At 44.0% G+C, this 16,940-nt stretch overlaps 1 protein-coding gene across 1 annotated transcript in view; it reads right to left on the bottom strand.

Moving 5' to 3' along the window:
* LOC311235611 (DCC-interacting protein 13-alpha-like) overlaps positions 1-16,940 on the bottom strand; it is a gene marked incomplete at its 3' end in the record, with an annotated part of 26,663 nt that overhangs the window by 7,259 nt on the left and 2,464 nt on the right. The window contains exons 2-8 of the mRNA XM_084323075.1: positions 5,356-5,454; positions 4,305-4,364; positions 3,545-3,616; positions 2,948-3,035; positions 1,900-1,941; positions 1,625-1,683; positions 566-712 (exon numbers count right to left, since the gene is read on the bottom strand). Of these exons, the coding sequence (XP_084179201.1) occupies positions 566-712; positions 1,625-1,683; positions 1,900-1,941; positions 2,948-3,035; positions 3,545-3,616; positions 4,305-4,364; positions 5,356-5,454 (567 nt within the window). The remainder of the gene's footprint in view (positions 1-565; positions 713-1,624; positions 1,684-1,899; positions 1,942-2,947; positions 3,036-3,544; positions 3,617-4,304; positions 4,365-5,355; positions 5,455-16,940) is intronic.

The following is a 16,940-nucleotide window of genomic DNA, read 5'->3' as shown; positions in this document are numbered from 1 at the left end:
GCAGGGGCTCCAACAGAGGGGCCTACCTGAGCCTGCATGTACCCCAGCAGGGGCTCCACAGAGGGGCCTACCTGAGCCTGCATGTACCCCAGCAGGGGCTCCAGCAGAGGGGCCCTACCTGAGCCTGCATGTACCCCAGCAGGGGCTCCAACAGAGGGTCCTACCTGAGCCTGCATGTACCCCAGCAGGGGCTCCAACAGAGGGTCCTACCTGAGCCTGCATGTACCCCAGCAGGGGCTCCAACAGAGGGGCCTACCTGAGCCTGCATGTACCCCAGCAGGGGCTCCAACAGAGGGTCCTACCTGAGCCTGCATGTACCCCAGCAGGGGCTCCAACAGAGGGGCCTACCTGAGCCTGCATGTACCCCAGCAGGGGCTCCAACAGAGGGGCCTACCTGAGCCTGCATGTACCCCAACAGAGGGTCCTACCTGAGCCTGCATGTACCCCAACAGAGCTCGCAACAGGGGTCCTACCTGAGCCTGCATGTACCCCAGCAGGGGCTCCAACAGAGGGGCCTACCTGAGCCTGCATGTACCCCAGCAGGGGCTCCAGCAGAGGGGCCTACCTGAGCCTGCATGTACCCCAGCAGGGGCTCCAGCAGCGCCGTCTTCTTCTTGTACTGCAGCGTGTTCAGGGAGCAGAAGTAGTGCATCATGGTCTGGTGCTGCTTCTTACGGGACGTGTAAACGTCCTCGACCACCTCGCTCTTCACCTGAGACACGTTAATTAAAACATCATGTAAACTAGGGCTGCTGCACGATTCTTGCTCAAATGTGAATCACGATTTTTCTCTCTTAAGAATTGAGATCACGATTCTATCACGCAATTCTTATTTTTTTTCAATAAAATCATTTGTTGCACTCTTTCTTAACACATTGGGGGGCGCCGGGCATTGTGCCCATCATTATACCCAGTCTGCCAGCACTGTAACCCTATGGAGATGTTTACCTTCTTTGCAGGGCTATAACTTTTTAATATTATAGCTATATCTGCATTACTATGGCCCATTCAACATCGGGTGTCTATCGTTCCGGATGTGGGAACGTTATATTTTTTCATTCATACATTGTTGTGTTAATACCGTCTAGAATGTATACTCGTCGTTGGCAGTGAATGAGTTAAACAGACAACATAACATATATCAAAGTGGTTGACTTAAACTTAAAAGTCTCTTGTAACATACAAAATAACTCAAGTCAGAATCGTCATCATTTAAAAAAGTTAAGTAAAAAGTAAAAAAATTCAATTAAAGAAAACATTTATAAAAAAATCGTCATAATTTAGAAATGAGATTGCATAGGTCTATGAATCGAGATTGCGATTTTTTTCGATTAATCGTGCAGCCCTAATGTAAACACATCCTCACACACTCAGACACACACACACACACACACACACACACACACACACACACACACACACACACACACACAACACACCACACACTCACGCACACACACACACAACACACACACACACACACACACACACACACACACAGACACACAGACACACAGACACACACACACACACACACACACACACACACTCAGACACACACACACACACACTCAGCACACACACACACACACCACACACACACACACACTCAGACACACCTCACCTTGTCATTGTCTCTCTTCTTGGACAGTCGGCTGAATCTGTTGATCGCCGTGTCATGATCTACACACATACACAACATATATCTTATTATTATTATTATGAGCATACCAACAAAACAGTTATGTTGTTATTATCATGATTATTATCATGATTATTATTATTATTATTATTATTATTATTATTATTATTATATTATTATATTATTATTATTATTATTTATTATTATTATTATTATTATTATCATAACACTGAGGTGGTGTGTGGATGGTAACTCACCATGGCTGGATATCTGGAATACTTCCTTCAGAGTCAGGATCTCTGGAAACAATAACAGACATTTAAACAGAGAGGGATGAGAGCCTCTACTAGAGCAGGGGTTCTCAAACTGTGGTACGCGTACCAATAGTGGTACTTGGTGGTACTGCTGGTGGTACTTAATTTTTTTTTTAAATATGTAAAAACTGAACTTAGAAGCAGGCCAGGCCAGTGTTTCTAGTTGCATATAGTTAGATAAGCTAAGTGGGGAACAACCAGGAGATCACTGTGACAGAGAGTAATGCAGTCTAAACAGTCATACATCTTTTATTCAACTTCAGCCCTGATCATAACCATTTTTATTTTAGATTTTCTTTGTAATGTCAGAAAAAAAATGAAATACCGGTACTCCCACTTTTCTGAAGAGTTGTTGTTACATCTGACATTACAAAAATAAAAATCCATCAAAATCTGTGTTGTTGCTAATCATTGACACATGCCTAGCCTGTAATAATCCCCCCCAGAAAAATGTACTTTGCATTTGATATATTGAAAATATCACACAAACTGGCATAAAGGGTAAAAATGTAATAATTCCTGCACCAGAATGCAGGAAATTAAGTCTTTGTAACAAAATTATTCCTGGTGTGTATGTATGTGTGTGTGTGTGTGTGTGTGTGTGTGTGTGTGTGTGTGTGTGTGTGTGTGTGTGTGTGTGTTGTGTGTGTGTGTGTGTGGAATTTTTTGGCGACCCCACACTTAATGTATCGCGTCATTTCAACGTGGAATAAAGGAATATCCAAATAAAAGCACACGTTGTTGAACTTGATCATGCATATTTATTAGAAAATGAAATTACAGCACAATTATCAATGAAATTCATTCATATTATCAACAAAAGCAACAGAATTGTTCCTGTATACACATTAATAAATTAATGTGTTAATAAAAAATTAATAAACGAGGCGTATTTAGCCAAAATATGTTGCCAGAACATGAGGCAGCCTGTGTGTGTGTGCGTGTGTGTGTGTGTGTGTGTGTGTGTGTGTGTGTGTGTGTGTGTGTGTACCTTTCAAGTCCCTCTCTTTGAACTGTGTGATAGGGAACATCATAGCGTCAGCGAGCTGAGTGGAGAGGACTGCATGACAGGAGCTCAACTAGAGAGAGAGAGAGAGAGAGAGAGAGAGAGAGAGAGAGAGAGAGAGAGAGAGAGAGAGAGAGAGAGAGAGAGAGAGAGAGAGAGAGAGAGAGAGAGAGAGAGAGAGAAAGATGTCAAATATATTTATGTATGTAGGAAGTGGAAGTGAGAGGGCAGAAAGTGTGTATGAGTGTGTGTGTGTGTGTGTGTGTGTGTGTAGGTGTGTAGGTGTCTAGGTGTGTAGGTGTGTGTGTGTGTGTATATGAGTGTGTGTGTGTGTGTGTGTGTGTGTAGGTGTGTAGGTGTGTGTGTGTGTGTATTGTGTGTGTGTGTGTGTGTGTGTGTGTGTGTGTGTGTGGTGTGTGTGTGTGCGTGTGCGTGTAGGTGTGTGTGTGTGTGTATATGACTGTGTGTGTATATGAGTGTGTGTGTGTGTAGGTGAGTGTGTGTGTGTGTAGGTGAGTGTGTGTGTGTGTGTGTGTGTGTGTGTGTGTGTGTGTGTGTGTGTGTGTGTGTGTGTGGTCTCACCTCATCAATGACTTTTGCAAACTGCTGCAAAGTGGAGCTCATCACCTCATCATCGCCCGCGAGGGGGAAACGCTGAAACACAAGACAGGGGCGTCAGAACCAAACTAACAACTGTTCAGTACGAGCACGTGTTTAAATACTGGGTGATGCAGAGACTCAACGACAACACAAGCTGCACTGTGTAACTAGTGGAGTGAAGTCTGTAAGAATGAATGAATGAATGACTTTATTTGACATTATAAATAACATGTGGCAGAAGCACAGTCAGGAAATACCGCGCAGGTGATTGATTGATTGAAAATTGTATTAACAGATTGCAGAATGGGTACAATACAGTACGGCTCAATACACACAATTGTTAAGGGGATGCAGACCAGAGAAAGACTTTCGTCTTGTTTACATCAGGGTCCCCCATGTTCAATTCATAGTGATTGTAAGTAAGGCTGCAATTAGCACCGTGCAATCCATTCTTTGTGGACCCCGCCCTCAGTCTGACGTGGACAGAGAACAGCTCTGTGACATTAAGCTCCTCCTACCTGTTTATCATGTGACATTAAGCTCCTCCTACCTGTTTATCATGTGGCATTAAGCTCCTCCTACCTGTTTATCATGTGACATTAAGCTCCTCCGACCTGCTTATCATGTGACATTAAGCTCCTCCTACCTGCTTATCATGTGACATTAAGCTCCTCCTACCTGATTATCATGTGACATTAAACCCCTCCTACCTGTGTATCATGTGACATTAAGCTCCTCCTACCTGTTTGTCATACTCCTTCAGCAGCTTGGAGGTCAGGTGGGTGGCCGCACTCAGCTCATTCTGGACAAACACACACAACACAGTTAATATGTGTGTGTGAGAGAGTGTAAATTGATCCGTGTGTGTGTGTGTGTGTGGGTGTGTGTGCGTGCGTGCGTGCGTGCGTGCGTACGTGTGTCTGTGTCTGTGTGTGTGTGTGTGTGTCTTGTGTGTGCCAGCGTTTCCGTTAGCCGGTAATTACCGGTATTTGACTGGCAAAATCTGTTGAAGTCCGACATATTTAATCTCTCCGGTCATAATGTCCGGTGAAAATAATTCCCTCTAAACACAATTAGATTATTTGAATTGTATTAAAATAGGCTAAAATTATATAGCCTATGCGATGAACGAAACAATCTCACCAAGCAGCCGGTCTAATAATGACATCCTGCTGTCAGCGCGAGCTGGCTGCTGATATATTTACGTGAAGCATGGCTTGGCAGGGTGCAGTACTCCAATTCAGCCATTGGCAATTCAGCTGTTGGGTGGGGGCGCTGCTGACACCACTGCTCTGCTCTGCCTGCTCCAAGTGCTCCATGCTTCACGTAAATATATCAGCAGCCAGCTCGCGCTGACACAGCGGTGCCAAATTTCTCAGTTCTTCGCTTGATATAATTAATACAAATGTCCAATATAACGGAATTAGTTAGCTCATAAAAATGTGATTATAACAGACTGCTGTTTATTAAGGTCGGGCAGACTGCCCACCGACACCTCAAGTCGGCAGCAGCAGCACGAAGTCTCGAGGGACTTATTTTATTTGGAATATATTAATGACTGATACGCAAAAGTAGCCTAGTTTTAAGTTAAAATATTATAAATGCCTTGATGATGTCATTCTTTATATAGGTCTATCAATTGTTTTTAAGCTCAATAAACTCTGACCGGAATTTATCCCATTTGTCCGGTAGATTGAAATCTACCGGACACTCAGACCTGCAAAAAAAAATTCTAACGGAAACCCTGGTGTGTGCGTGTGTGTGTGTGTGTGTGTGCGTGCGTGTGTGTGTACCTGTGCATGGTAGATCCGGTGCATGGCCTGGTACAGCTGGGAGGTGTAGTTAGAGATGGCTGCCACATCCTCCTCAAACACTCCCAACAGAGAACGAGTCTGAAAAATGCCACATGGTAAAAAATTAACAAATCATACCAATCTTTTTTTTTTGGCTTTATTTCTACTGGGCAGTCCAGTAGAGAGAGACAGAGGAGGAATGGGAGACAGAGTGGGGGGAAGACATTCGGCAAATAACGACGGGTTCGGGAGTCGAACCCGGGTCGGCCGTGTCGCGGCTGAGCGCGCTATGTGGTTCGCCACTGGGGCGCCCCAAATCATACCAATCTTAACACTTTGATTACCGGCCATTAACCATGGTAAAGCATGGTTAAATGCCACCACCCACTTCAATGATAGCGTTGTGAACGCATAATCTCTGTCTTAAATTATGGCTATGTGTCTAATCTGCCCGTCGTTTATCAATGACTTGTTTGCAGTCAACATTGTCGAAACGGATTATTATTATTATTATTTTTTTTTAATCGCTTCATTTCCGTTTTATAGCATTTTGAAAAGCCCTCGTTTTCAAGGAAAATATATAGATTCTGTGATAAAAGGCATTTACTGGAATATTCTGGCATACACAAACATGTTGTAATTTTTCGGCCTATTTATGAATAGTTTTCAAATAAACACTAGATTATCGATAGTATATGTGTACTTATGCACGCTATAGAGGCGGGCTGAAATATCGATTCTCTCATTTCCTGATCGTGCGCACAGCCACACACACACACACACACACAGGGCAAACGCTTATATCTCTGTGAAAACAGCTCTGATTATCCTAAGACTGGTAAAATAAATTCCTTACCTGAGATCAAATGTTATCCAAAAAGATTATTCCAAGTCCTGATCGCCATTCCAAATATCAATCACGCTTATTGATTACAGCGTTGGGTACTGTAAATACATAATCCACGCGTTTTCCGGGCCGGCGAGCACAATGGATTCTTCAGTTGGCTTGAGGGAAAAGTAAAATGAGGAAACTGGCCACCCCCCCTTCGTCAGTGTAAGTAATGGGGTGCAGTTACACAGGGAGAGACGATAGGGGGCGGTATCTTCCCAATTGAGCTCAGAGAGACTGCAGCACTAGCGTGAGGCTCGATTGATGAAATATGAATTCAAATCACCAATAAATAAAAAAAAACGACAAACTAACGCTATATAGCATCGGGGGCACTCAAAGGTCGGCATGAACTAACGACAAAACGCGTCCGTGGCACTCAATGTGTTAATAATTAACAATCTGTTATTAACTAGGGATTCACCAAGCCGACTTTTTCAGTCCCGATACCGATACCTGGGCTTTGGGTATCGGCCGATACCGAGTACCGATCCGATACCCATTGTTTAATTAATAAACTGTATGGCCTCACTGTGTGGAAGAGACTGGGATCATTCTTTTGCGCAACAAGGCAACATCAGGCTCGACTTAAAACATTACTTTCCTAACTTAGTGAAACAAAATGTAACAAATTACCACATAGATATAAATGTACTGAATTGTTATTTATTATTTTATTTATTATCATATTATCTTCTTCTTTTTCTTTCGGCTTTTGCCGTCAGGGGTCGCCACAGCGGATCATCCGTTTCTGTCCTCCCGACGTACCCCACCTCACCTCCCTCCTCCCGATGTACCCCACCTCCCTCCTCCGCACCACATGTCCAAACCATCTCAGTCTTGCTTCTCTCACTTTCTGCCCGAACTGCTCAACATGGGCCGTTCCTCTGATGTAGACATTTTCGATTTTGTCCAACCTTGTTACTCCCAGAGAGAACCTTAACATCTTCATCTCTGCCACCTCCAGCTCCGCCACCTGCTTGTTGGTCAGCGCCACTGTTTCTAGACCATACAGCATAGCTGGTCTCACTGCCGTGCTGTAGACCATTCCCTTTACTCTCGCTGGTACCCTTCTATCGCAGATCACCCCTGTCATCCTTCTCCACCCGGCCTGCACTCTCTTCTTCACCTCCCTGCCACAGTCCCCATTACTTTGGACTGTTGACCCCAAGTATGTCTGCGTCCACTTTTGGTACCTGTACTCCTTGCATCATCACCATCCCCTCCGTCTTCCTTCCCATTCACACATTTATTATTATATTATAATACTTAAAAATATTAGGGATGCACCGATATGAAAATTGGCCGCCGATACCGATTGTTCAACTAACACTATCGGCCGATACCGATATTTGTATATTTGTATATAAGTATTTGTAATTTTTTTTTTTTTTTAATGAAACTACTGTATATTTGTATGTGTATGTTTGTATTTGTAGGCCTCTTTACTTACTTAAAAAAAGGAAACATCAAGAAATATGTTTATGGTATCACTATCTCTCTCCCAGTATCGTCTTGCGGCCTGCAGAGGCCAGGGATACTATTTTCTCAACCAGAGCTTTCAACCAATGCAATGGAACCATTCTGGCGGCCTGCAGCGGGATACCATTCTCTCAACCAGAGCTTTCAACCAATGCAATGGAACCATTTTGATTGACAGTCGATTCGGCCAATTACGCCACACCGCTAGCACCCACCTCCTGCTGTCCTTACCATCAATCGGCAAGCGTTTATTAATTTTTCTACTTCCGGGCATGCCGCCATTGTTCTGTTTGCGAGAGCAGAACACACTTAACGTAGCTACGTTAGCTGCCCGGCCCGCCGACCGGCGCTCCACAGCATGACCAAATGAGACATAATGATTTTACTGCAACAAATGTTATAATAAAACAAAGCCTTTCTATACATTTGTCTGGTTGAAAACTTTATTAACAGATTGCAGAATGTGTAGTTGGGTACGGAATGAGCAACGGAATGGAACCGAGCTATGAACGGACTAACGGAGTAATGCCTTGTTTACTGCTATCTTCGGGTAAATAATATGCTTGTTATTGAACGTGTAACACTAACTATATAACGTTAATGCCACAAAACGAATGTTTGTGTCATTTTAACAGCAGATACTTTCTTAAATGCCATCTTCCCGAGAGAGGGTGTTGACGGGGAGTTGTGTTATTAATAGCATTGAACAGCTAACCGAAAGCTAGCGTTAACTATTGTTAAAGGTTTAGCCATAACGTTACCTTGGCTAAAGTTGGGGCTATTAATAATGCAGCAATAATGGCTGCAGACCTGCAAGCAAAGTACAGCAAGTTGACAAAGGAGTATTCCAACGCAAATCACATTTTCACCAGTAACGTTGGTCTTGCATCTCCCGGTAGCTAATGAACGGACTCGGAGTAATGCCTTGCTGCTATGGGTAATAATAATATGCTGATGTTATTGTCCGTGTAACACTAACTATATAACGCTAATGCCACAAAACGAATGCCTTATTAATCATAAGTACTAGTTACTTTGATGCAGTAGCTTGTGTGTGTGTGTGGGGGACGGCGGGCGTTGTGCACTGCAGGTAGGTCGCGAGTGAACTTTTTTTTTTTTGCCTTTTGACGCTACACAAATTGATGGGTATTTATCGGCGACTGCTATCGGCACATTTGAGCTTATCGGCCGATAGGCCGATAGCAGTCAACAAGGCACTTATCGGCCGATACCGATACCCGACCGATATATCGGTGCACCCCTAAAAAATATATATAAATTATCGATGCATCCCTATTCTTAACTGGTGTGCCTGGTTAAATAAAGATTTGATCAAATCAAAATTGTATCTAATCAGTGATGATTGCAATCCTCAGACTAGACTAACTCTGTTGAACTCAAGACTAGACTATCTCTGTTGAACTCAGGACTAGACTATCTCTGTTGAACTCAAGACTAGACTATCTGTGTTGAACTCAAGACTAGACTATCTCTGTTGAACTCAAGACTAGACTATCTCTGTTGAACTCAAGACTAGACTATCTCTGTTGAACTCAAGACTAGACTATCTCTGTTGAACTCAAGACTAGACTATCTCTGTTGAACTCAAGACTAGACTATCTCTGTTGAACTCAGACTACACTCTGTAGCCAGGGAACTCTAGACTATCCATGTTGAACTCAGGCTGAGGCCATCTCTGTTGAACTCAAGACTAGAAAAGCTTGGTTGCCACTGGGAAGTCTGGTTTTCTGTGTCATTTAAGTAGGGCGTGTTTAGGGCAACACAAAAGGAAGGAAGCTCTGGGAAATAATAGCAGTGCGCACAACACAGAGAGAGGAGAGGGAGGGAGAGAGAGAGAGAGAGAGAGAGAGAGAGAGAGAGAGAGAGAGAGAGAGAGAGAGAGAGAGAGAGAGACCTCGTCCCCCTCACCTGAAACCCACATTCCCCCCCTCCTCCTTCTCCTAAATACAATCCCTCCTAGGGCTGGGCGATATGGAAAAAAATCATATCGCGATAACGATATGATAATGTTATCATATTTCTCGATATCGATAATTATCGAATTGTTATAAGTATATAAAAAAAATTAACAACAGATGTATGTTTATTTTGCAGCAATTCTTTGTCATTGCCGGCATTTTTTGCGTTACATCCCCTCACACTCCAGTTCTCAGGCTGCAGCTGGTTTAAAAGCTAAAGTAAACCGGCTTCTCTGCTGGCTGTGGCTCCAGGGGAGTTGAACAGTTCTGGCTCTGCTAGTTTATTTTCGATCTTTTGGCGCTTTTTTGGTGGACAAACCACTGCACATGTGCACCATGACTCATGACTGGAGACTAGCTCTGCTAGCACACATAGCCTACTGTGTACAGACGGTTTCAAACTGTATTTTAAATTAGAAAGCAAACAAAATAAATGGACAAGAGAAAAATAAATCTCAATTTGGTCAGTATTGTCATTTGGACAAGCAAAGCCATTACTTTAAGTTGCAGGCAAGAAAGACAAGTCTGTCCACTGTCTCTGGTTTTAAAACTGCCCTGTTGCAGGTCACAAAAAAAAAAATCTATATATATAAAAAAAAAAAAAAAAAAAAAAAAAAAGATTTTTTTTTATTTCGATATTCGATATCAATTATTAAAATATATCACGATATTTATCGTTATCGTTATATCGTCCAGCCCTAATCCCTCCCCCCTCATAGAACCACCCTCCAAACCACGACCTGGGAAAAGCCTACCCTCTCCATCCCCTAACTCAGACCCCCCATCCAGGGTCTCTCCACGCCAATTCTCCTGGGTTCCATGTAAGCTAATAAACCTTATCAACTGAGTTCACCTGATTGTCTACAACATTCATCGATCGGGTTTAATTCCCTAACAGTAGGCCCTCTCGTCGTTTGCAGAGATCAGGCCCACCACAGCTGTGTCATCAGCAAACTAGACAAGTTTCAAGTTCAAGTTTCTTCATTAGTTGTCATACAGAAGTACAGAATACTTGTATACAAAATGCTTCTTTCTGTTACGCTCCAGACTGTGCTAGACAAAAATAGATAAGTATAAAATAAAATAAAATAAGTATAGCAAGTATAAAATAGAAGTCACGTACGTAGGCACAAGTGTTCAGTATGTACAACACAGTGGCTACAAGTACAGTAGGGTTGCCGTGGTGATGTGGTATTTCCCATGAGTAATAAACTCATGACAGCGCCGGTATTACCAGTGACACCAGACATTTTACAACGTGACGCTCAATATCTATAGAACGCTTACTTTGATCTTTAACATTATGAGGCTACATTGATCCGCGGTGTCTGGTCTGGACTGGTCCTCTGCGCTCCTCTCCAGTCAAACATACTGCTGCTAGTCTGGACTGGTCCTCTGCGCTCCTCTCCAGTCAAACATACTGCTGTTGCTGGTCTGGACTGGTCCTCTGAGCTCCTCTCCAGTCAAACATACTGCTGCTGGTCTGGACTGGTCCTCTGAGCTCCTCTCCAGTCAAACATACTGCTGCTGGTCTGGACTGGTCCTCTGAGCTCCTCTCCAGTCAAACATACTGCTGCTGGTCTGGACTGGTCCTCTGCGCTCCTCTCCAGTCGAGCTTTCACTGCTGCTGGTCTGGACTGGTCCTCTGAGCTCCTCTCCAGTCAAACATACTGCTGCTGGTCTGGACTGGTCCTCTGAGCTCCTCTCCAGTCAAACATACTGCTGCTGGTCTGGACTGGTCCTCTGAGCTCCTCTCCAGTCAAACATACTGTTGCTGGTCTGGACTGGTCCTCTGAGCTCCTCTCCAGTCAAACATACTGTTGCTGGTCTGGACTGGTCCTCTGAGCTCCTCTCCAGTCAAACATACTGCTGCTGGTCTGGACTGGTCCTCTGAGCTCCTCTCCAGTCAAACATACTGCTGCTGGTCTGGACTGGTCCTCTGCGCTCCTCTCCAGTCGAGCTTTCACTGCTGCTGGTCTGGACTGGTCCTCTGAGCTCCTCTCCAGTCAAACATACTGCTGCTGGTCTGGACTGGTCCTCTGTGCTCCTCTCCAGTCGAGCTTTCACTGCTGCTGGTCTGGACTGGTCCTCTGAGCTCCTCTCCAGTCAAACATACTGCTGCTGGTCTGGACTGGTCCTCTGAGCTCCTCTCCAGTCAAACATACTGTTGCTGGTCTGGACTGGTCCTCTGAGCTCCTCTCCAGTCAAACATACTGCTGCTGGTCTGGACTGGTCCTCTGAGCTCCTCTCCAGTCAAACATACTGCTGCTGGTCTGGACTGGTCCTCTGAGCTCCTCTCCAGTCAAACACACTGCTGCTGGTCTGGTCTGGTCCTCTGAGCTCAGCTGCTGGTCTGGACTGGTCCTCTGAGCTCCTCTCCAGTCAAACACACTGCTGCTGGTCTGGACTGGTCCTCTGAGCTCCTCTCCAGTCAAACATACTGTTGCTGGTCTGGACTGGTCCTCTGAGCTCCTCTCCAGTCAAACATACTGCTGCTGGTCTGGACTGGTCCTCTGAGCTCCTCTCCAGTCAAACATACTGCTGCTGGTCTGGACTGGTCCTCTGAGCTCCTCTCCAGTCAAACATACTGTTGCTGGTCTGGACTGGTCCTCTGAGCTCCTCTCCAGTCAAACATACTGTTGCTGGTCTGGACTGGTCCTCTGAGCTCCTCTCCAGTCAAACATACTGCTGCTGGTCTGGACTGGTCCTCTGAGCTCCTCTCCAGTCAAACATACTGCTGCTGGTCTGGACTGGTCCTCTGCGCTCCTCTCCAGTCGAGCTTTCACTGCTGCTGGTCTGGACTGGTCCTCTGAGCTCCTCTCCAGTCAAACATACTGCTGCTGGTCTGGACTGGTCCTCTGAGCTCCTCTCCAGTCAAACATACTGTTGCTGGTCTGGACTGGTCCTCTGAGCTCCTCTCCAGTCAAACATACTGCTGCTGGTCTGGACTGGTCCTCTGAGCTCCTCTCCAGTCAAACATACTGTTGCTGGTCTGGACTGGTCCTCTGAGCTCCTCTCCAGTCAAACATACTGCTGCTGGTCTGGACTGGTCCTCTGAGCTCCTCTCCAGTCAAACACACTGCTGCTGGTCTGGACTGGTCCTCTGAGCTCCTCTCCAGTCAAACATACTGCTGCTGGTCTGGACTGGTCCTCTGAGCTCCTCTCCAGTCAAACACACTGCTGCTGGTCTGGACTGGTCCTCTGAGCTCCTCTCCAGTCAAACATACTGCTGCTGGTCTGGACTGGTCCTCTGAGCTCCTCTCCAGTCAAACATACTGCTGCTGGTCTGGACTGGTCCTCTGAGCTCCTCTCCAGTCAAACATACTGCTGCTGGTCTGGACTGGTCCTCTGAGCTCCTCTCCAGTCAAACACACTGCTGCTGGTCTGGACTGGTCCTCTGAGCTCCTCTCCAGTCAAACATACTGTTGCTGGTCTGGACTGGTCCTCTGAGCTCCTCTCCAGTCAAACATACTGCTGCTGGTCTGGACTGGTCCTCTGAGCTCCTCTCCAGTCAAACATACTGTTGCTGGTCTGGACTGGTCCTCTGAGCTCCTCTCCAGTCAAACATACTGCTGCTGGTCTGGACTGGTCCTCTGAGCTCCTCTCCAGTCGAGCTTTCACTGCTGCAGGTTTAATCCGAAATATTTCCAAATCCTCCACTATGGTTGTTGTGTCTAGAGCTTCTTTCTCTCCTTCTCGTGAAGTTAAAACTACTCTGTAAGTGAACATGAAAGCTACAAATAGCTGCTGTCCGTGTAGAGTAGACGCATTCAGTTTATAATGTTGTCCGACTTACATTTGATTTGACAAATTAGCATTTTTATTTGAATGTGGGCACTGCCTGCCCTGGTATGTGAAAATAAACTAAATGGGTCTTTATTTCTATTAGGGCTGACCCCTATTAGTCGAAAGGAGCCGTAGTCGACTGCCAACCTCTTAGTCGAATACAAATAAATATATATTATAAATGTATTAAAGAAAAATTTAAAAAATAAAAGTTGTATCATTCTTTCCAAAAGAAAAGAGGCCTAGAAGCGTGGCGGCGTGGCTCAGGGGTAGAGCGGGTTGTCCAATGATCGAAGGGTTGGTGGTTCGAATCCCGCTCAAGCCCATGTCCATCCCATTGCCGTTGTGTCCTTGGGCAAGACACTTAACCTACTTGCCTCGTATGAATGTGTATGCATGTGAATGAATGTTGGTGGTGGTCGGAGGGGCCGTAGGCGATGATTATTCGCCACGCTTCCGTGAGTCTGCCTCAGGGCAGCTCTGGCTGCAATTGTAGCTTACCACCACCGGTATGACTGTATGAACGAATAATGGACTCTGTAAAGCGCTCTGGGGTCACTGGGGTGTCATGAAGAGCGCTATATAAATCCAATCCATTATTATTATTATTATTAATGGCACGCATACCAGAGGCTAACTGCCTACGAAAACAAGCACAGAGGCACTGAAAGAGGATTTCACCCATCTAATGAACACACTAGACTAGACAAATATCAAGATGTATCCATCAGTGGACCAATTGCATGCTTTTGCAGAGAACAAGAAGCCTTCAGTCGACTCCTTCAGACATTAAGCACCCCCCACAGCCCAAATGGAATGATAAAAAAAAGATATTATACAAATTTTGGCCAATCATAGTCGACTATCCAAATCCTTAGTCGGGGACAGCCCTAATTTCTATATATATTTATTAAAATAAATAAAGCATACAGTGGTGGGGGCGGTGGGAATGTAATGTACTTAATGGTTGAGCCTGAACACGAGTAACACTGATGTCACGACTACCAACGGGGCAACAAGCCTAGGCTGCATTCCACTGGCTTTCCATTTAAGCCCTCAGCCCTAATACTGTGCACTTTAAGCAGAGACATTTCAATGGGAGACTAAGGTCTCATTCACATCTAATCAGAAAAAACACAAGTTTCTCCTTCTTTTGAATGGAGATACCGTACTTTTCGGACTATAAGCCGCGGCTTTTTTCCCCATTTTTCGACCCTGCGGCTTATATAACGGTGCGGCTTATATGTGGACAAAAATCGAAATATTGCTTTTTTTTACTGCATTGAAATATTAATTATCTGTTCCCTTATCTGCTAAACTTAATACAACTTGTAAGTGAGTTAATGTTATTTGTCCAACAGTATTGTGTCCCAATGGGAGTCATTCTCTGTAGAGGTGGGAAATTAAAGCTCAATATAAGAACGGCCATGCACCACCACTCACAGAATCGAGAAAGAGCAATCTGTCAATCCTTTCCGTGTCCGGGCCGGGTGAGGTTTCCCGTGTTGAGTCAAATTAAGCTGCAGGCTCCACTCCTTACATATGGTAATTAAACATTAAAACACATGCGGCTTATTGTCCAGTGCGGCTTATATATGTACACATCATTCAATTTAGCTGCTGCGGCTTATAGTCAGGTGCGGCTTATAGTGCGAAAAGTACGGTAGTTGATACCGAGTACCTATCCGATACCCATTGTTCAAAACTGTATGCCTCACTGTGTGGAAGAGACTGGGATCATTCTTTTGTGCAAGGCAACATCAGGCTTGACTTAAAACATTACTTTCCTAACTTAGTGAAACAAAATGTAACAAATTAACACAGATATAAATGTACTTTATTTATTATTATATTATTATAAAATAAAAATAACTATTAAAAAGAAATTCCGATATATATATAATTTTTTTCTCCGATACCCGATCCAGCTATTTTAGTCATATCGGGCCGATATCAATATCGGATCATCCCTAATTACTTGTACCCATACCTCGTAAATGAAAGAAAGAAAGATTGGAATAAACTTTTCCCCTCAACTAACGTCACGGTGACCAATTGCAGCCACTCTTATTGTCTGGGACCAAATACGGCCACGCCCCACTCCCAGCAAAAAGTGGGAATCTCTAGAATGGGTTTGGGGCGGCGCTGTATACGGAAGTAGCTCTCAAGGTGACGATTAGACAACACTTTTTTGTTGTCAGTAGATGGCAGCATTGGTTTAAAATTAAAGGCTGAAAATGTTGAGAACTACAACACTGCATTTCCCAAGAGCGTTAGCACAGGTCACAGGTCACTGGGATGGGTCTATATTCTCCGACGTGATCTGAACAGCGTTAAACTATTACTGCAACCTCGGTATAGCGACCGCGAATGGCCAACTAATTATCTTAACAAAAGTGCGCTGGTAGCATTACATATGTTGTCTAAAGGGGGACATATGGTACAATTTAAGATTCTAATGATAATCGGCATATAAAGGACAAGATAAAGCATCGTTAATTTGTAAGAAACCTCAATGAAAACGACGCAGGGTGCTATTGTTATGAAAATGTGATAGAATCCTATAAAAATGTGGACGCACTTGGCCTACGTTCCGTTAGCTCCAGAGTCCTTCTCTGCTGTGTTGACAGCTGTGTTTAAATAATATGGCCGACATCCCTGTCTTCTAATGGGAAACAGAAATAGGAAAATGTTATTACTAATTCTGAGGTTGATAAAACTCTATATAAATAATATATAGTTGAATGAATGAAAGATTTTATTTTGGAAAAAGTATAAAAACTAAAATATATCTGTTCATTTGACATATATACAAAAGATCATTTAAAAAAAAGACAACAAAAAGGGAAACGGATAAACAAATCATAGTTTACCCTGTTCGAAAAAGGAGGAGGAAGAAGTATACACTTTTTAAAATTCCTACCCCTTTTAACTTTTCATCTATATATAAATACCATATGATATACATCATTTCTTCTATTTGTATTTACATCTTACACATTCAAAACACTTCCTCTTCCAGATACCTATTTAAGAAAGATTCTTTGTACATCTTTTTAAACCGAATATGTTTTTGTACTCCGTTTTATCTCTAACTCCAGACCGTTCCACAAGTCCACCCCACAGATTGACATGCACACAGTTCAATATATAAACCTTCCTTTGTCATACGTTGTGTCTGTGTGAGTGTGTTAATTGTGTGTGTGAGTGATGTATGCCATGTATATATATACAGTCAGTGCATGATATCTTGTGCACCTGCCAAAAGCCAGGGCACTATCTATGCAAATACAGAGCTGTCCCACCAAGTACAGTATTCTGTCTGTCTCTGTCCAGAGGTAACACTAGCCACACAGAGAGCAGAGGTAGCCACACAGACCCAGAGGTAGCCACACAGACCTAGAGGTAGCCACACAGACCCAGAGGTAGCCACACAGAGCAGAGGTAGC

The sequence above is a fragment of the Notolepis coatsorum genome, assembly GCF_963971535.1.
Source record: "Notolepis coatsorum genome assembly, chromosome: 10".
In the NCBI taxonomy this organism is placed as follows: domain Eukaryota; kingdom Metazoa; phylum Chordata; class Actinopteri; order Aulopiformes; family Paralepididae; genus Notolepis; species Notolepis coatsorum.
The sequence above is the reverse complement of the archived record's forward strand: the minus strand, read 5'-3'. Positions and strand labels throughout refer to the sequence as shown.